Source organism: Lepisosteus oculatus, chromosome 8, assembly GCF_040954835.1.
Source record: "Lepisosteus oculatus isolate fLepOcu1 chromosome 8, fLepOcu1.hap2, whole genome shotgun sequence".
NCBI classification, from domain to species: domain Eukaryota; kingdom Metazoa; phylum Chordata; class Actinopteri; order Semionotiformes; family Lepisosteidae; genus Lepisosteus; species Lepisosteus oculatus.
The window spans coordinates 37,520,708-37,539,247 of NC_090703.1; the positions used below are offsets into that span (position 1 = coordinate 37,520,708).

Here is an 18,540-nt window from a genome sequence, read left to right on the forward strand (position 1 = left end):
CAATATGTACCAGGATGCGTAACATATTTCTAATTATTATTTCATTTTTTAGAAAAGACATTCTATGTAATCTGTCACTTCCCAGCTACATGCATTACATCCCCGCAGTTCTCCTTATTCCTATGCACCGCATCAACAACCAGAGAAAACCGAAAGAATGCAGCACCGAGTCCGTCTTCCCTCCTCAAGATGGCGCTGTGGCGGGCGAACAGAACTCCTGGTCCTTGCGTATTTCCGTTTTATCACAGCTCCTGTTCCGGTAGGCTTTGCAATAATGAAGAAAATGGCAGTTTGAGACATAGGAAGACAGAGGTGAATCCGAGATAGAGAAGAGAGGAAAATACGCGAATTAATTGAAGTAAAAGCAACGGATTATAACAGGTATACGAAACGGTTCTTGAATTCGTAACACGGGGGTCAAAAATCGTCCCGCTTTGTGTTATTGGCCGGAAAATGATGACGTTGTTTTTAATTAGAAACTCCTTGTTTATTTTTTGTTGTGCAATTCATGAAATGTCGTTTGATGGTCTAGCCTTTCATTGAATTTTCTTTAATTAAAGAAACACCAATTCAGCATGCCGCAGTAAAAGTCGTTAAAATAACTGTTTTTGCTTTTTGTCGGTGTTCTAGCGATTAAAAGGAGGTTTCTCTGTTTTTTCTTTTCTTTACCTAATTTAACAGACGGTGGGCCTCAGAGCTTATTACTCATAATTGAGTTGCTTGAAATGAATCCGATCGAAAAAAATCAAATCTATGACTATAGTAGTAATTCTGTGTTGTTTATACCACGGTAAGATTCAGTAATACAATCCAGAAAGATATTTTTCTGACCTAATTTGGGAAACGTACAGCTGTTGCCATTTTGTTTTTTCTCATCGATTGTCAGATTCAGACATGATGTGTTTTGATCTAAACACGAATAATTTTAGTCAAAAAGGCTTCACATGATTTCAGCATTTTTAAATACACAGTTTAGACCATGCGTTTTTAAAAGTTCAGACGTCTTTTGCTTTACACATAACTGAAGATAAATAGGGATGACGCACCGCCTTATTTCAGTAACTTAATTGTATAGCAATTTTTAATATTTCAGAATAGTATTTTGAACCTCTTCCACTGATTACCATCTTAAGTGGTTTTTCATTGGGATATAGTCCTTGGTTTGGGAGTTATTCTATTGCAAAATTATAGGCCCGTTTTTATAATTCACTCATTTTAATTGGATCATAAAAAGCAAGCATTTGTTATAATGTTTTCAGATTGGTTCATTGTCCATATAAGTTGATAAGGTAATGAAATTAATGTTTATTTTAGTTTTGTTGTACTAAGCATCACATTTATAGTGTGCACTCAAATGCACAGATTGTGCAGCAGATCTGTTAATAATGTTATTTGATCAGTTTATGAATCAGACACTGTGATCGTTGTAAAATACTAGCTTACAATGAAGAACTGGTGGAATTGCTCCAGTAAATACTCTGCCCACTGGTATTCACTTGAGCAATCTGAATCCCATACTTTGCTCACGGGTACAAAAGCAACATCCCACATGGGATTTAAAAGCCATGACCCAACTAAACCATGCAGCTGAATGAATTAACTGCTCTAAATTTACAGAATTAGATTTATTTTTAGTTACCTTTTGGATCTGTCATTTATTTAAGAAGTTGACTTTTTATAGAAAGTGTAAGCCCTCATAGGAAATATGTAGGTTGTACCCATGTCTGTTTTATAACAATATTTTGTGTAGAATGTGTGAATCTTAGTAAAACAAAGAGCATAAGCAATAAGTAGGACATTGCAGACTTTTTTGTATTCACTGCTCCCTATTGTATTTCTACCAGTGCAGATTAAAAATCATTTTGAAGCCTTGCCTGTTTAACCATGAATGCTGAGAAAAGCTCAACAGCTTCCTTGCTGTGATTGGATTCACTCTGATCTTTTCCACAAGAGTATCTCCATGTGCTTTTAAATTTGATAAGATCAGTCGCTACCTATAAAAAGCGACGTGTCCTCAAATTGTTCATTTCTTGTGTAAAATACATAGTGTTTCATCACGTGCCTGGGCAGATCCTTAATGACATGAGCACATTTTCCGGTTTCCGCAAATATTAGTGTGTACTTAACGTGTAAGGAGTTGATTATGAAGCTAGATTTGTGTCCCAGTTATGAGCTTGAGACATTTTTAAAGAAGTTTTTTATGAGTGCATGTTTGAATTTTCACACGAGTGCATGATTACCATCCCAGGCTAAATCAATATAACCTCTCCCCCAGCCCCCGCTATGAACATGATCTGAAGATTAGAAGAATTTGTACTGTATCATTTAATGCCAAATGCAAAGTGGCTCTTATATTTGAAATAAAGTGCAGCTCAAGGGGCTGATATGTAACCCTGTGGCACCACACCATCTTCAAATCAATTTTCCTTTGTTTTCATTCTAATAGTCTGAAGTAAGACCTCACCTTTGCCCTGGCTGCAATGGAGAACTCGGACAGTGCGGAACAAGGAGGAAGCGAGCAGTCGGAAGCTCAACGTCAGCGGCAGAGAGACCGGCTCAACAGGGAAGAGGCTTTCTACCAGTTTGTGAACAACCTGAGTGAGGAGGACTACCGGCTGATGAGAGACAATAACCTGTTGGGAACCCCTGGTAATACATCCATTTTTTAGTGACAGAACAATTTTCACAGCTAATTCCCTTAAATTGATATGTTTTTGTTTCCGTTTTAATACTATTGGGTTTCCTCCACAGACCCAGTCAGGCGGAGGAAAAACTGATTGACTTGCAAATACTAACGTTTTAAAATGAAGCGATGGATTCTACCTCACAAAGTAGTTAGTCAACATGCTAAATGAATGAACTGCATCACATTGGTTATAATTACAAGACTTTTTTGCCACTCATTTAATATTTTCTCAAGAAAATGCTTTAGAAAACCTTAAAATAACACACCTGGATTGAATGCTTTCAAAAGGAAGTGCTTAAAGTGACCTAGTGTTGAAAGCTCATCAAGTACTAAAACTAAGCTTAACGGGCTCAAATTCGGATCACTTTAACATGATCACAGCTTGATCCTACTTTTTAAAATACAGATTAACTACATTTTAATTTAATTTAAATTACAAAAAGGTTGCAGCACTGTTTGTCTTGGCACAGACAATGCAGAACAGACCACCTTCAGTCATGACAAAAGTAGGCCTCTATTCGTTACTGAAGTTTGGTGTGGTGATGTTTTGCTGTTTCTGCATTAAAATCATTTCATTTGGAATTGCATTAACATTATGAATGATAGAAAACTTTATGTAGCCAGAAATCTACTAGTGTTGTGCCACAGTATTCATTATTTGGTATAATAACACACTGATCATGTCTTTATTACTCCGAAAGTGTGGAGTTTAATCTGCTATCTGTATTGCTTAAGTTAAAGATTATAATTGTTTCCTTCAGCTGTATGTAGGAGAGCTTCAAAGAAGTATTCTGATGCTAATCATCATTTAAAACTTGTTTACTTTGAGTCGTAAATCCAGTTTATTTTCCAGACTGGTGTGGCGTAGATTTAAGCCTTTGCCACTTCTGAGCAGGTTAGCACTTAGTGGAATAAATATGACTTATTGCAGTTTTCTTTCTGCATTTCTTTATTAATATTGCTGTGTGGTTTTAATAAATTCTTTGCTATGTAGATTATATAATAACACATCAAGTGTCTCCTGTGAACTGACATGAATTAAAAGTAACCCATCAAACTTTTACACATGTCCACAAGGCAGTTTTAACAATTTTAAATGTCATTACAAACTAAATTATGAGCATTTTAGGTTGATTTATGGTTGTTCCAGCTTCAATTAGGTGGTGAATCTGACAAATTTTCATTTAGGTGGTGAATCTGAAATCTTAAGTTTCTAAACAGTTAGTTTTAAAGGATTTTAATTGGAAACCTGTTTAATACTGCATCTTGGCTTCAACTGCTTTTGGGATGGGATGTTTTCACTACAAACTACATCCGTATGTTACGTCTGTATGAAATAATTTTTAAAAATTATTACATCACCTTGGAGACACTGATCTATTATCCTGTTAAATTCCGCTCCATTTGACCTTCAGGCATGCTACACGTCTAAATTTATTCAAGTTGACACAAAATATGTATCTTCTTCAGTGTACCTTAATAGAGCTGGTTTGCAACTGGATTGTCTCATCCTCTTGAGGTCCTTAAAATTGAAAGAACCTTCTGTACATCTTGACATTAGGCCAATAAGGGTAGTGAGCTAAAATTTTTCTGGAGCACTAATTGCATTTTCTGTCATTACGCTTAATAGGTTGTTTCCTATATTTGATTCCATTGGCATATTTCTTAAAAGGACAAATCTTTTGTTGATTTGAGGTTAATTTACTCACAATTAAGACATTTTAGCATTTATTGTGTGTAATTCTTATGCTGTATATCTTTCATATTTACTTTTGTTTCCTTTGCGCGAGTACCTCAGAAACTGTACCTTAGCTGGTACTTTCCTTTCAATTTTCCTTCAACACCAAACCTTTGGTGGTGTTCTCAGGTGGCTTGTTTTCACAGCTGCTGCCTTTTTGAAATTCATTTAGCAGTCTCTGCTGCTTAGCTGTGTACACATCCATTTTATGTACCAAGTGATTTTTCACTCACTTTTCACTTACAGCACATGTTCATTGCTGTATCAGTTCTGGATGTGTTCCAGACATGTACTACAACATCTCTAATCGCCTCAGTTTTCTGCATACTGCACAAGTCATTGAATGAGAAGTTGAGCATTTACAGATGCCATTAACTGTGGTTCCTAGTCTTGTAGATGGGATATCCTCCTTATGGGTATGCAATAAACTTTTAATTTTTCCCATGTTTGTTTTTTAAATAACACTTCAAACTGTAAGTTGTTTAAAAAGTGTAAAATATTTCTCTATATAGCTTTTGTCTTGCATAATTTTTTAGTTAACACGTATAACTACTGTTGCTTGGAAGCACCAGATAACCATTTTCCCATCCACTTCGATCTTTTGAACTTATTTGTAAATCAAACATAGGCCACATAGTGACTTTGACAGGGAGAAACCCACCAAAGCAGAGCCTTTGAATATTGAAGTGATAAACACATAAACTTGGATTGCGAATGTCAAAGAATAAAGCGGTTGTCCTTGACTGCAGTCAGTTATGGTCTGATGTATATAAGAAGAGGAAACTGGGCTCTTGTTTTTTTTTTTTAGATTTTGACAAGCAAATGGCTCTCATATAATCCAAGCGTAGGGAAAGGCTCCGGAAGATAATCTATTTAGAATGGTTTTGCCCCATTTTCAATACCTTGTCCTATGCACGGCAGCGTTTTTGTGCTCACCACAAAAGCCTGAGGACTGCCGAAGAGGACCCGTCCATTTTTGTTGAGGACACGAAAGAAGGTAATTTTTGGAGCAGCTTGTGCATGTTCGTCCATTGGCTGAAGCTGGTGCCAGAAGCTTGGCATTGAGCGGACAGGGCGTTTCATGGTAAGTTTATACTTTGTAATATTGAGGATTGCAGTCTTTTTGGGATGAACATTCTTTCAAAAAGTGTTACCATGGGATAATGAAAAGTGACCTTTTTGCCTGTTGCATTAATACATTTTTTAAAATATTTTCAGAAGAAACTCACTGTGAAGGTTCACTAACATGGCCAAGCTATTTTTTTGTTCTGTTAATTAAGGCAAAATTGACTAACCAGGGAGTTCTATACAAAAATATAATGCAAGTCTTTTATACAGTAGTAAAAGTATGTATTTTTCTCATTACCTTGAGTAGAAAAATATTTCTGAGGTTTAGACGTATGCCTAAAGCAGCAATAACTAAAGGAATGCTGGTAAATGTGCAAATATGAATCTAAAATATAATGTACTGGAGTACAGAGCTGCTTTGGCCCATCATGTTTGTGTACAGGGCCATTTTGTTAAACTGCAGTAACATTTCATTTTAATTAAGCACAAAGCACGGTATTGTTTTCTGTGCAAAGCTCAGTTGGTTAAATTACTTGGTGTTGCTACAAATGCATTTAGAGAGTTTGTGAAGGCAGCTCATAAGCCATTATGAAGGGTTCTTTGTAGCCTTGTACATATTGAGTATTGTTTTCTTTTCAGTTGTTTTATATAGCAGAAAGGCCCTCTTTAATGTTGTTTATCTTTATATTGATAAATACATATATTGTGTAGTAGCTACTTTGCATTACTATTGTAGTACCTAAGGGCCTGTCTACAATACTGATTTTGAGGACTTTACTTGGAATCTTTCTGCTCAGTGTTTCCACATTGCAGTACTGTTCGCTGTGTAGGTAAGACGGATTCATACTGAAACTTACCTGGAAACCAACTGCCAAATTCTCAAAAGACTGTTCAACTGACAGCACTATAATAAAGCTGTAACTGCTAACATTTTAGAAATAGATGAAAAATGTATACTGAGCATCAAAAGAAAACATACCACTTATGGTGGCAAACTTTTTGAAAAAGTGGAAAGAAAATGACACTTTTTAATCAGTTTTTTTGACCTTATAAATAAAATAAATAAATAAAATAAATTTGTGGTGCAAATTAAGATTAATCTTCAATAGGGGATCTAGTGTAAAAGTCACTGGGTACAAGCATGCCTTGCCACTGTCAGAAGTAATACAAATTGTTCATCTGCAAAACAGTTTGATGAGGTTTCAGGTGCTGCCTTGTGGGATTCTTTCCAATTCCTAATGAAGATCCTGGAGAAAAATGTGCTTGTTGATTGGCCTTCGTGTTCTACATCTCCCACATAATTCTAACTCATCCCACAAATATTCAGTGTCACTCAGGTCTGGAATCTTGATGTATCAATATAAGCGAAAGGATGGGTAGCAAGTAAGGTGGAGTTCTGTAAGGAGCTAGACAGTCCTGGCCAATCATTCAGACTTGGATCTCCCCATTGATCCTGGTACGGCACTGTGATCAGGTGCTAGATCATACCCTGTCATTGACTGTTTGGCTGTAATGCCTTGCCAGGTTAACAGTTTCTACCTGTGAACACCTCTGAAGGCTAGTGAAAGTGTGTTTACTTAGCCTGGTCTCCAATATCCTAATGGCATGAATAATAACAAAAAGCATTGTTGTATTGATAAGCAGAGTATACATGTTCCTTTCTGTGTTTTTTTTTCCTGATTTTCACCATATGTGACATTCTACAGGTTAAAACACCTCACCACCTCTACCAGAGTCAATTCTAAATAAATAAGTGATTTGATGTTAATTCGAACAGTCAATATTTTAGTGCATCACCATTCAGAAATGATCTGTTAACAGCACCAAAAACATTTAATCACTATTCTTAAATGTTTTTTAAAATTAAATAGTTATCTCTTTTGATGCTCAGTTTCCCCTATGTGCAATTGAAAGACAATTGAATGCATACTGAAAGTTATAATAATCATACAGACTTAGATTGTAGCAGTATAAAGTTTTTTTGCATTGATTTCAGACATACAGCACTAGATGTTAAAAGGCTCACATGCACATGATCGCCATCTTACAATGGTCGTTACATGTTTGAACAAAGTACATGAATAGCTTTGACATCTTAATATTCCTATAAAAAAGGTGCTGGTTGAGTTACTGCATGTTCCTGAGAAAGGAAAATTAACTGAAATAAGTTTGCATTGCAGCTATTATAAGTGTACTAATAGATTAATTGATGCATAGGTGTTTATATTGTATTCCATTAAGTTATATAGTTTTTTTAATTATCTGTGCAGCTACATATTCACACTCAATGCTAGACTTTTAAAATGCATTATTAATGTAAGGTTTGTAAATCACTGATTTTAATTACAAAAGTTGATAAATCAATTTAAAAATTAAGTTTATAAGCCCTCATGAAAGAAATTCACATTTTTTTAAATAAATGAAACTCTTTAAAGGCAAGCAAAAAATCACTTCCGTTCTCAGTGATTGCTATCTACCACACAGTGAGTGTAATTGACTTTAGAGCACAACTGCAAAGGCAGTAGAATAGAAATGTTGGTTTTCTGGACCAAACAACTGGAAAGTTAGGGTAAAAATAAAACCATAAAAAACTGTAACCATAAACCATAGTTTGCAGCATTTAAAAAATTGTAAGCATGTGCTACTACATTGTTGAACAGTAGAAGATGAGTCATGATGTTTGTATTGCCGTGTTAGCTGGACAGTGTATTTGTGCTACAATGGATATAAAAAGATATTAAAAAATAGTGTACGTTTTGTTTGGATGCAGGCTTATGAAGTAAGTTTAATGGCTACCTTCCTTATTATCAATTAAGCATATTTCAGATGCTCATTTTTGCAGTATAGAATATCTGCATTTCACTTGGGGGTGTATATTAATTCTGTAAACGGTGGTAATGTTTGACCAACCCTTTTTCCCCCTCATTAAAAAGAATCTTCCATACAGATGTCTGAAAGGTTTTAATAGCACAGCTTATAGTGAAACAAGCTCTTTCAGGTGCATATTCAGTTTGGATTTCAGTCTGCATTTATTTGAAATTTTTATGAATTATGTTGTGACTGTTTTCAATTCTTTTGTTGTGCTAGGAGGTTCATCATAACAGACTCTTCTTCCGAAAATGCCAGTATTTTTTTTTCTCAGTACTTTTTAATTTTTGTTTCAGTGATCCAATTGTGCCTTCATTTAAGGAAATGCAGTGGCAACATTGATCTCTTTTTTTTTGCATCAGGATGTTCATGGCATCAGCAGCCTTGTAGTGAAATGTTTCCTTTTTCTATTAGGTGAGATTACAGAAGAGGAGTTGCTGAGTCGCCTTCAGCAGATCAAAGATGGGCCAGAGCAGCAGAATGCTAATGAACGAAGTGAAGAGAGTGCTGGTATGTGGGCTTATGAAATGTATTTTATCGCTTCACTAAAGATGCAGAAGGCTTTGTTTTAATGCTGATCATGAAGAATCATATTAAGCAGTTGGTTGATTTAGTGACTAATTGATACCATCTTATCTAGCCATTTTCTAGTCCATAATGACTATTTGCTTAATCATTTGTACAGCCTACAGTTGAGATTAAAATGGTCTTGATGTAAAGGACTTGCTTTTGTTGAGCAGGTGCTCACCACGAACCTAAGTCATGCACAAAGTGTTCAAAGCACAGTAAACTTCAGAATGTAATGCACCATTTACAGTTTATTGCAGTCATTTGTTTGGGTAGAATTGAAGGCTACAATGGGTAAATACAAATAAAAGTAAATCATTAGATGTGATACGTAGTAATAAACAAACTAATAAACAAAAAAGTAACACATCCTAAATTAACTGCACAGTTAGAAAATACCTAGAAATACTTGTGTGGTGTCTCTTCAGAGTTTAAAAATGTTATGGCAAAATCTGCTCATCACTGCTGCTGGTGAGTACCAGTCACTGTAACTGCAGCAGTTCTACAATGTGGGTATACTATCTTTTTGTCTGCCCATTTTTCCACTGTTTACTTCTTTCTGTCATAAAAACAGTCCTAGATCCTAGATCCTCAGCTGTCTACTTATGTACTATGGTGATAATTGTAGAAAATAGGTTTGAAATGGATATTAAATCTTATATAGGATTTTGATAATTTTGAAAAGTGTAACATACTGCAGTTCCTTGACTTTTTTTTAGAAACCATGCCATTTAACGTGTATACCAAGTCATCGCAGATAAAAATGACACTGTTTTTGTATAATTTCATACAGATGCATGTTCATTTGTATAATTTCACAGGACAATTTTTGCATTTAACTTCACGTTGTAGACAACAGTTCAAACATTTCTACTCTAGTGCTCACTTTTTTTGTTTGCCTATAGGAGCAGAGGGGTCAGAGGAGGGTTCCAATGGAGATACTATTCTGGACTGGTTGAACTCGGTAAGACGGACAGGAAACACAACCCGGAGTGGCCACAGGGGTAATCAGTCATGGAGAGCAGTGAGCCGAACCAACCCAAATAGTGGTGACTTCCGTTTCAGCTTGGAAATCAATGTGAACCGCAACATTACAGAGCAGCAGGCCAGGGCAGAGGGGGAGCCGCTTGAGGGGGAAACGGAGCCAGTACCTGGGACTGCTGTAGTGGAACAGCCAATGGAAACGGTCGCAGCAGAAGTGGAGGAGCCTGCCATCATTGTCCATCCTGAAGCAGAACCTCCTGAGTCACCTCTGCTGATCAGGCCACCCATTGAGCAGCTTGATTTGCCAGATCCACAGAGCCCCCCTGTTGAGGAGGCAGTCCGGAGAGGTCAGCGAAGGGCCAGAAGCCGCAGTCCAGAGCAGCGGAGGACCAGAGCCCGGAACGAGAGGAGCCGCTCACCGTTGAACCACGACGGCGTGGAGGGCCCGCGGCGAGCCCGACGCAGCACATCCTCTCAGAGTCCCCATCACATTTCAGAACCTCAAATGGAAGGAAGCTCCAGAACTAGGCAGCACATTCTTTCGAGACAGAGCACTGTGGAGTATGATGCCCAGCTGGACAGTGCTTCAGCAGAGCCCGTTAATGCCCCCCAGGAAGTGGAGAACCCCTCGGATGGGGGGGCTGGTGTTGAAACAAACTCCTCCAGCAGAAGACCCCCGACCATCATGCTGGACCTTCAGGTGCGGAGGGTGCGGCCAGGGGAGTACCGCCAGAGAGACAGCATTGCAAGCCGGACCAGGTCTCGCTCCCAGACCTCTAACAACACTTTCTTATATGAGAGTGAACGAGGCGGGTTCCGTCGTACCTTCTCGAGATCGGAAAGAGCAGGGGTGCGGACGTATGTCAGCACAATCCGCATTCCCATCCGGCGGATATCTGATGCTGGACTTAGTGAGGCCACATCCATGGCCCTACAGACCATGATTCGGCAGATAATGACAGGGTTTGGCGAACTGAGTTATTTTATGGACAGTGACAGTGACTCGGACTCTAACCGGGGACCCAGCCAGTCCACGGAGCCCACAGAGCTACACAACACCACCAACTCTACCAACACCGTCAACTCCAGCCAGGAGAGCACGGAGCCACGGACCGCAGAGGAGCGTCAGGACGTTGCCAGCGAGAGTGCTTCAGTGCCGACAGTTGGTAGAGAAGGTCGTGCTGGCCGTAGCCCTATCAGCCTCGAGGAGCCCGGATCCCTGCCTTTTCTCCGACTGGCACACTTCTTCCTCCTCAATGACGACGATGATGATCAGCCAAGGGGACTCACCAAAGAACAAATTGACAACCTGTCGACCCGGAATTTTGGGGAGAATGACGCTCTGAAGACTTGCAGTGTTTGTATCACGGAGTACGCGGAAGGGAACAAGCTGCGCAAGCTCCCCTGCTCTCATGAATATCATGTCCACTGCATTGACCGTTGGCTTTCAGAAAACTCCACTTGTCCCATCTGCCGGAGGGCAGTCCTTGTTTCCACTCGCGAGAGTGTGGTCTAACAGGGACAGGAGCTAAAGAAATAATGTATGCCACCTTCATTCCCATGGCATTTAATACTAAAATAATACTAAATATTTCTCATTCAGTACCTGGCCATATGAGGTTTTAGTTGTTTGACATTGTTTCTACTTAAAAGGCATTTGGCATGTGTTAAAGTCACCAGTATGGTTTTCTTTTTTATTCTGGTATTGATATCAGATATTGATAAAGTACATATATCAATTTGGTAAACCTAAAAGGGACCAGCCTCAAACAGTCGTAGGAAATGGCTTCTGTACATGAAAAATTATAGAGGAAATGTTTGCACCAAATTTGGCCTCTGCCTAAAGAGACAAGAAGGTGAAGTATATTGGTGACTTTATTTTTAACATGCTTGCTTTCTGTAATGATTATTGACCTTGTACAAGGGTAAGAAGGGTCTATGGTATCCATTTAAAGGTTAAATGCATGGATGCGCATTTTGGAGAGATCTGAATATTAAGGATTCTGTCTGATTTTTGTTTGATGTTTTTAGAAGTTAAGCAAGTGTACCAGGTCCCTGGGAGGTCTTTTCAGTTTAATGGACAGCCACATACAGCAGCATGTTTCATTGACTGAATTTAACTGACTGAGGATAAGACTTGGAAGCACTTGTTCCAGGTTTGTGTGTGTTGATGGGGGTGGGCTGGGGTCTGATGTCATGTCACTCTCTAGTAATGCGGTGATTATTTGACATCAGACTTCTCAGTGGCACTGTATGAGCTTGTATTATTACAGTGGAGGGAAGTCACAGAATAAAAGATTCCTCTAATGTGCATCTGTACATCTGACCAGTTATGAGTGGTGTTTTTTATCTTTCTTGGAATGTCAGTGCAATAGTTAGCTGTAGGGGAAAAAGTTAAAAGCAAAACGTATAAACTTGTATATTTGTTCTTAAAATATAGTAGGGACCGCGAGTCTGCATAAATGAAGTTATTCCCTTTCAAACTTGTAAAACTTTTCTAGAAGTTCTGTATTTTTTCTTAAAGCACTGTTGTAGTATTTCCATTTGAACATTTCCATGGTTAGAAGATGACAATTTAAACTGTCCCTTTCAAGCTCACCTTTCATGATTTTTTTGCAAATGGTCATTCAGTAAAAATTAATTTAATATTACCATTCCAAAATAATTAGCCTCATTTGTTTAGAAATAAGGCAGTTTCTAAAATAGAAATGCTTTTGTAAATCTGTATACTTGTTTATCCGTGTAGGGTGGCTCAATGGCCTTGTAATAAGCATCACATCCGTCAAAACCAAAGGTCCACATATGTGACAGTTGCATGAAGGAAAACTGGACACTGAACAAATCTTTTTTAAAAAATTCAGAATACAATATTCAGGCATTAGACTTCTATGAGCATATATTTCAATCTAGAGCTTATCCAATCTAGATGTGTTTCTTGCATTATTTAAGAAATGGCTAGTAAACATTGCACTTGAATCCATTTGAATCATAATGAAATGCAAGTATAATTTACATGAAATGTTTCAGAATAACTTTGAACTAACACATTTTTCATATAACGTGCACCCAGTATGTGACCAACTTAAGTCTTGGAACCCAAGTTAGTGACTTACCATCAAAACATACTACTTCTAGTACATCTAGTACTTACAAACTAGTGTTGTATGTGGTTATAACATATAACCAAACCATGTTTAATTAGATACATTTCCATAAATATCTTTGTTCAGTAATTATATAAAGAATGGAATTACAAAGAGGCTAGAAACAGTGCTGGTTGTAGAAATCCAACTCAGTAGCCTTCCAGTCCTGCACTAGATCATTTTAAGACACCACTGGGGGTGGATTAGTTAATGGCAAAACAACTATTTTTAGTAAAGTTCTTGCCACTGAGTACTTTCTTCAGAATTGTTTGACATTTGACATGAAGAATTGATGGTACAGTAAAAAGTCATTTTGTACAAGCTGCATAGCAAGATCCAGTATGCCTTGTGTGAAGACCTCTTGATTCACTCAAACCACAATTAAAAAAAACGTCTCAGACAGTCCACAAGGAGGAAATCATCAGGTTTGTGTGCCAAAACAAGACTGCAATCAACATGATTTGGGGAAAAATCACTGTCAGGTATCCCTTTTGCTAATGCATCCACATCCTGTTTATCTTTTTTTCTCCTACAGCAGATACACATCCTGAACCTGTATTGTAATTTAGACTGTATAGATTTGTCTGTCTATAGACCACATTTGCTCATAAATATTGGTGTATAATAATGCGTACTTGTACACTGTACCTTTTTTTTTGGTGCAGACTATGTCAAGGATGTTTAATTATATTCCAGGCAGATTTGTCATGTTTAAACATATTTCTAAAATAGTTTTTGGTATATTTTCAAATGTGTTGTCAGTTTTTCATCTGGAATCTACAGCCATCCCTATCTATACTGGGAAGTCAGTAAGCACAGTGATAACGTTGCCACAAATTGTGAGCAAGCCCTTGAAAATGGGCTAACCTGAAACTAGATTATGAAATTGCATGATAACATACGTTTCGGCCACCCTAACATTTTTTCTTTAACTGTTTATACCAAATTACTAGCTGCACGATTAGATATTCATTGTTCCAGAAGCTGGATACCACCCAACATTTTTTTTCCTCGTTGCAATATTGGTACATACAGTTTAAAGAAGGCAAGTTCTAAAAACATCTAGAACATCTCAAAACCATTGCATTCATAAAAGTCCGGCTTAAATCAATGAGATTGAACAGTGTGGAAACTGAATCAGGGGCTAGGAGATGGATGTCAGCTCTTGAGGATTCAGTATTCCTAGTGGATCTATATTGGACCTAGATACAAAATGTACTGTAATGAGGGAGGGGTCATTTTTTTTAATGTTCAGACTACTTTCAGGATGTTTTTTTGGCATTTCTCTGGTGGGGGTTTTTGTGTAAAACCACTGAAGTATTGCTCGGAGCTTTTTATTTCTGAATGGCTGTAAGTGCATTATTCCCCCAAATGCCGGTTTTCCGAAAATTATGTCTCTAGAAAAGGCTTATTTACATAGTAAGTAGTTTAAACATGACCTGTTCATGTATTTGTTTTAGTTTTAAAAACGGATAGTTATAAGCACAATTTACCTTCTTTTGACATGTTTATTTTGATGCTTTCAACATAGTCTTCTCATCCACATGGGCAGATTGAAATTGAGTGTGAATATGGTGTTAAAAAAAAGTAAAATACAATACGGAATCATTCACCCTAGTCTTATATTTATGCTGCATACCCCAGCAATTCAACCAGTTTGAGCACTGCCTGAAAGTAGAAGACGTTCTGTGATTATGGGTTTGAGCCGGGTTACTAGCTGACTGACTGAGATTTCCCAAGTGGTGGTGCACCTTGATTGAGCATCACTGAAGGTAGGGTGGGAATATTTGCCCAGGAGTGCCTACGCCCTATGTGGCCTTCCAGGCCTCTTGCAGCCAAGCAGTGCTATCAGTGAGACATGAGCCTCTCCAGTTGATGCTGAAATTCTGGTACAAGACTCTGATGCTTGTGACCTGTTAAAAGACAAGTATCCCAAAGGGTCAGAGAAGTCTGCTTCCTCAACCTCTCATGTGGGAGTCAACTGGAGGTCCAAACTAGGTGGGTAAAACAAAACATAATCGGCAAATACAAACTTTAAAAAATGCATGTTTTTTTTCTCTTCGTTCTGTGGTTCCCCCAAGGTTATATTATTCTAAATCATTGTCATATTACCCCAGTGAATCTATCCAGCTTGTTTCACCTTTTCTTGCTCCGAATACTTAAGTTATTAGTGAGAACTGGAACCAAAGATCTTTTCTCAAAAGTTAATTTCTGACGATTTGTTAAAGTGTAAACAAGCTTAGTTGTCTTAAGTGCTACAAGCTCTTCTGGATTTGTTCTACCTGAGCATTAAGTTGTTTTTGCTTGTCTAAAATTAGTGTTTCTGAAAGCTCTCAATTTAGCCACCCTGTTGTAGATTTCATATACCAAGCCACAGAGCTGAAAACCACTGTGAGTCTGGGTGTACTTGTCTAAGTTACCTATGATGAGTGTTGGTGGCCCAGTCCTTACCTAAAGATGTATTCCCACACTGTCGTGTAAAATGAGCCTTGCTGTGGACATTATGGCTGCCAGTATCGCTGTACAACATAAAGGCTTGCACCCTTTGCCCGTTTCAATAAGCTAAATCCTTGGTTCATGTAATGAGTTTGTCAAATATCCATCAGCTCAGCTGAAATGATAACCATAACCCTTGCTGCTTTGGAAGCCTTAAGAGTTGACAGCCATGACCAGTGGTTTTCCACATTCAACTTAATGTTTTAATTGATTCTGACTACTCTGGTATATGCTTGATTTAATATGAATGCTGAGATCTGTTATCTGTGTTCTTTGTAGAAAAAATGTTTGGGAGCACAGAATATGTTTTATTAACTGAAATTAATTTTTAGCATCTGAATTAAATCCTTGAAGGGTAGCGTACTGGTTTTGGAATAGGCCGTATGTTTTATTGCAATTTTTTTTCTTATCCGGAATACCCCCAAGAAATGTAGATCAGATATGAAATCTTAGAATTTTTTTTATTATTATTTCTTATTACCGTGGTGTTTCGTCGTCATCATGGCACTAGGCTTGGAAATACTTCCATTTCACTGTTGATTGGTACATAAAACTGGGTGCAATGTTTCCAAAAAACATGAGAATAATTATTTGTCTATACTCCTCTTTCAGTCATTTTGAAAAGCTAAGCTCTCTTTGTGAAAAAGTGTTTTTTAATGTATTGTTTGCTGTGATCTTTAATGGCTTTGATCTCTCAATCACCTTAAAGAAAATGTTACTCCTCTGCAGCTGAATTGTGAGGAGGAGTTTCACTTTGTTCTTCCTCTATTTGGTTAGGGTGTGGTAACTGTACTAGACTATTCACAGGGCAGGTGCCACGTATTTTGGCTGGAAAACCAGGTAATAGGGCTTGCCTGCTAAACTGATTTTTCTTTATAGTTTTATTTATAACTTTTGTTTGAACAAAGGACTCAGCTGTAACTGTGCTTTCTGGATCTCCCTTAATGGTTATGTGGGTACATGTGGTTGTGGAGGTTGTTCAGTTTTTCACTGATTCAAAATCACTTGTACATTTGTAATACATACACTTAGGAGCATTACAAACACAAAACGTGAATACTGAAACCAGTCCAATTTGTTGCCTTGTGTATGCAGTGCAGTATTGTTTTACAAGACCTATTTGGAAATACCAATGGAGTTTCATTCCTGACTGTCCCAGTCCCCGACTGGTTAGATCTATCCCTATGCAAAAACACATACAATGTGTGTTGAGATTTGTCACCGTTTTGCATCTGCATAAAGAAAGGATAGCTGTGTGTTCAGAGTTAGTGCCAAATTACCCAGTCTAGAGAGTAGGGAATTGCAGTAAGTTTCCAAAAGATCGGCTGTATGTGACTGGCTTATTAATTTCTGCATTTCATTCCACCTTGAGTAAAGTGTTATTGTTTTTTTTTTTTTAATGGACATGGGCTTGGAGGTAGCAGGTCTGATTTCATGGGACAACTTGTGTGTTTTGTTTGGATGGAATTTCATCGCCTTGGATATTTTTTGCGCATGGAATAGTTAAGAAAATCCTTTTTTTTCTGTTGTATTTAAAATGCAATTAAGTACAATATTCTATACAGGTACTTAAATGCATTTTGGCATTATCTTGAATTACGCTGCTAGAAAATGTTTCAAGTTGAAAATATCAATATTAGCAAATGTACCTGTAATTCATAATTAACCTAATAAGTTTAGTGAGTAGTTTGCTTCACACACACTGTGCCAGTTGTACTTCTGGAACTGTGTGTGTACATATATATTCTCAGAAGTAGCAGTAGGATGAGGATTGACGAAGAAATCAAAAGTCTGTTGAATAACCTGGGAGAGACCATCATCCAGCAGTGAATCACTAAGTGATAATAAAGCACATCTTTATACTTCAGATATATTTGTAAATAGAGGGGAAAAAAAACATAAGGGCTCTTTCAAGCAAGTTCAATTGCAATCAATATGTACTTGACAGAAATGGCTAAATTTGCAGAATCGGCCCATAATTATTTCACAGCAGGAATACATGGTTTTGAATGTTACCCCTGTACCTCATAGACTAATAGATATCAATCAATTTGTTTTAAAGTTTTGAAACTCACAGAGTGAGTGCCCTGCCTTTTGCTTTGTTTTCAGGGTAGGTTAATGTGGATGAATCTGTGTTTATGTCCAAAGAGACCTTTATTTTTGTCTCAGTACACTTTTTATTTGTGTTAAACGTGATTGTTATACTAGATTTGAATACAGTGTTTCTGTATAACTAACATATGTTAGCTTTGGCTTCAAAAAACGGTAATATGTTAAAATGGAGCTGGTAGACTTCCATGATGTCAGATACCATGAGATGCCCCCTCAACATCGGTGATTAGAACTGAATAGAATTATTGAGAATGCAGACAGAGGATTGAATATGGTTTTCTTGATCACCATGTTTATTGGGTTTATTGATCAAGTTCCTTCCTGTTCTAACAATAATAGTGCTTTAAATGTTTAAAGAGTCCTTCAGTAGTCCCCTGTTTATAGGTTAAAGCAGATTTTGAGGTCTGATTGTTCTGAAATCAAAGGGTACATTTACAGAACATTTAAAACTTTGTAAAATAAAAGGAGAATATTGTTTGGAGTATTTAACATTTGTTAGAGAATAAAAAATTGTACTTATTTTTAGTGGCTTTTTATACTTTAGGAATGACCCATTATTTACAGTTGTTACAGTTTATAATAACTTGACACCTTATGAAATGCAAGTTGTTAATCACCTGAACTGTACTGATCTTAAGTGTCTCTTCACTGTTCATGCCACATTCAAAACTTTCAGGGTAATCCTCAAGAAATGAAGCTATATATTTTATTTAAACTAATATCTGTCTGTCCTATTTTGATACACATATACTTGTGCCAAAAAAGGAAGATTCTATTCAGTCTGACTTGAACTTAAGTTTATATAATCTTTAAACACTCAAATCAGAAATAGAAAGATCATTAAAATAAGAAAACATGACAGGCACTTGGTCTTATTT

At 37.3% G+C, this 18,540-nt stretch overlaps 1 protein-coding gene across 1 annotated transcript; it reads left to right on the plus strand.

Annotated features, from left to right (window-relative positions):
* Positions 1–243: 243 nt before the first annotated feature.
* rlim (ring finger protein, LIM domain interacting) lies at positions 244–12,230 on the plus strand. Its single transcript, XM_006632606.3, has 4 exons — positions 244–381; positions 2,447–2,649; positions 8,775–8,870; positions 9,833–12,230. Exons 2-4 carry the CDS (start codon positions 2,481–2,483, stop codon positions 11,425–11,427), a joined length of 1,860 nt encoding a protein of 619 aa, XP_006632669.1. The 5' UTR covers positions 244–381; positions 2,447–2,480; the 3' UTR covers positions 11,428–12,230.
* Positions 12,231–18,540: the final 6,310 nt, after the last annotated feature.

Coding starts and splice junctions, on each gene's coding strand:
- rlim (XM_006632606.3), top strand. CDS start 2,481: ATGGAGAACTCGGACAGTGCGGAACAAGGAGGAAGCGAGCAGTCGGAA. Junction 2,650..8,774: donor TAACCTGTTGGGAACCCCTG/GTAATACATCCA, acceptor TTTTTCTATTAG/GTGAGATTACAGAAGAGGAG. Junction 8,871..9,832: donor ACGAAGTGAAGAGAGTGCTG/GTATGTGGGCTT, acceptor GTTTGCCTATAG/GAGCAGAGGGGTCAGAGGAG.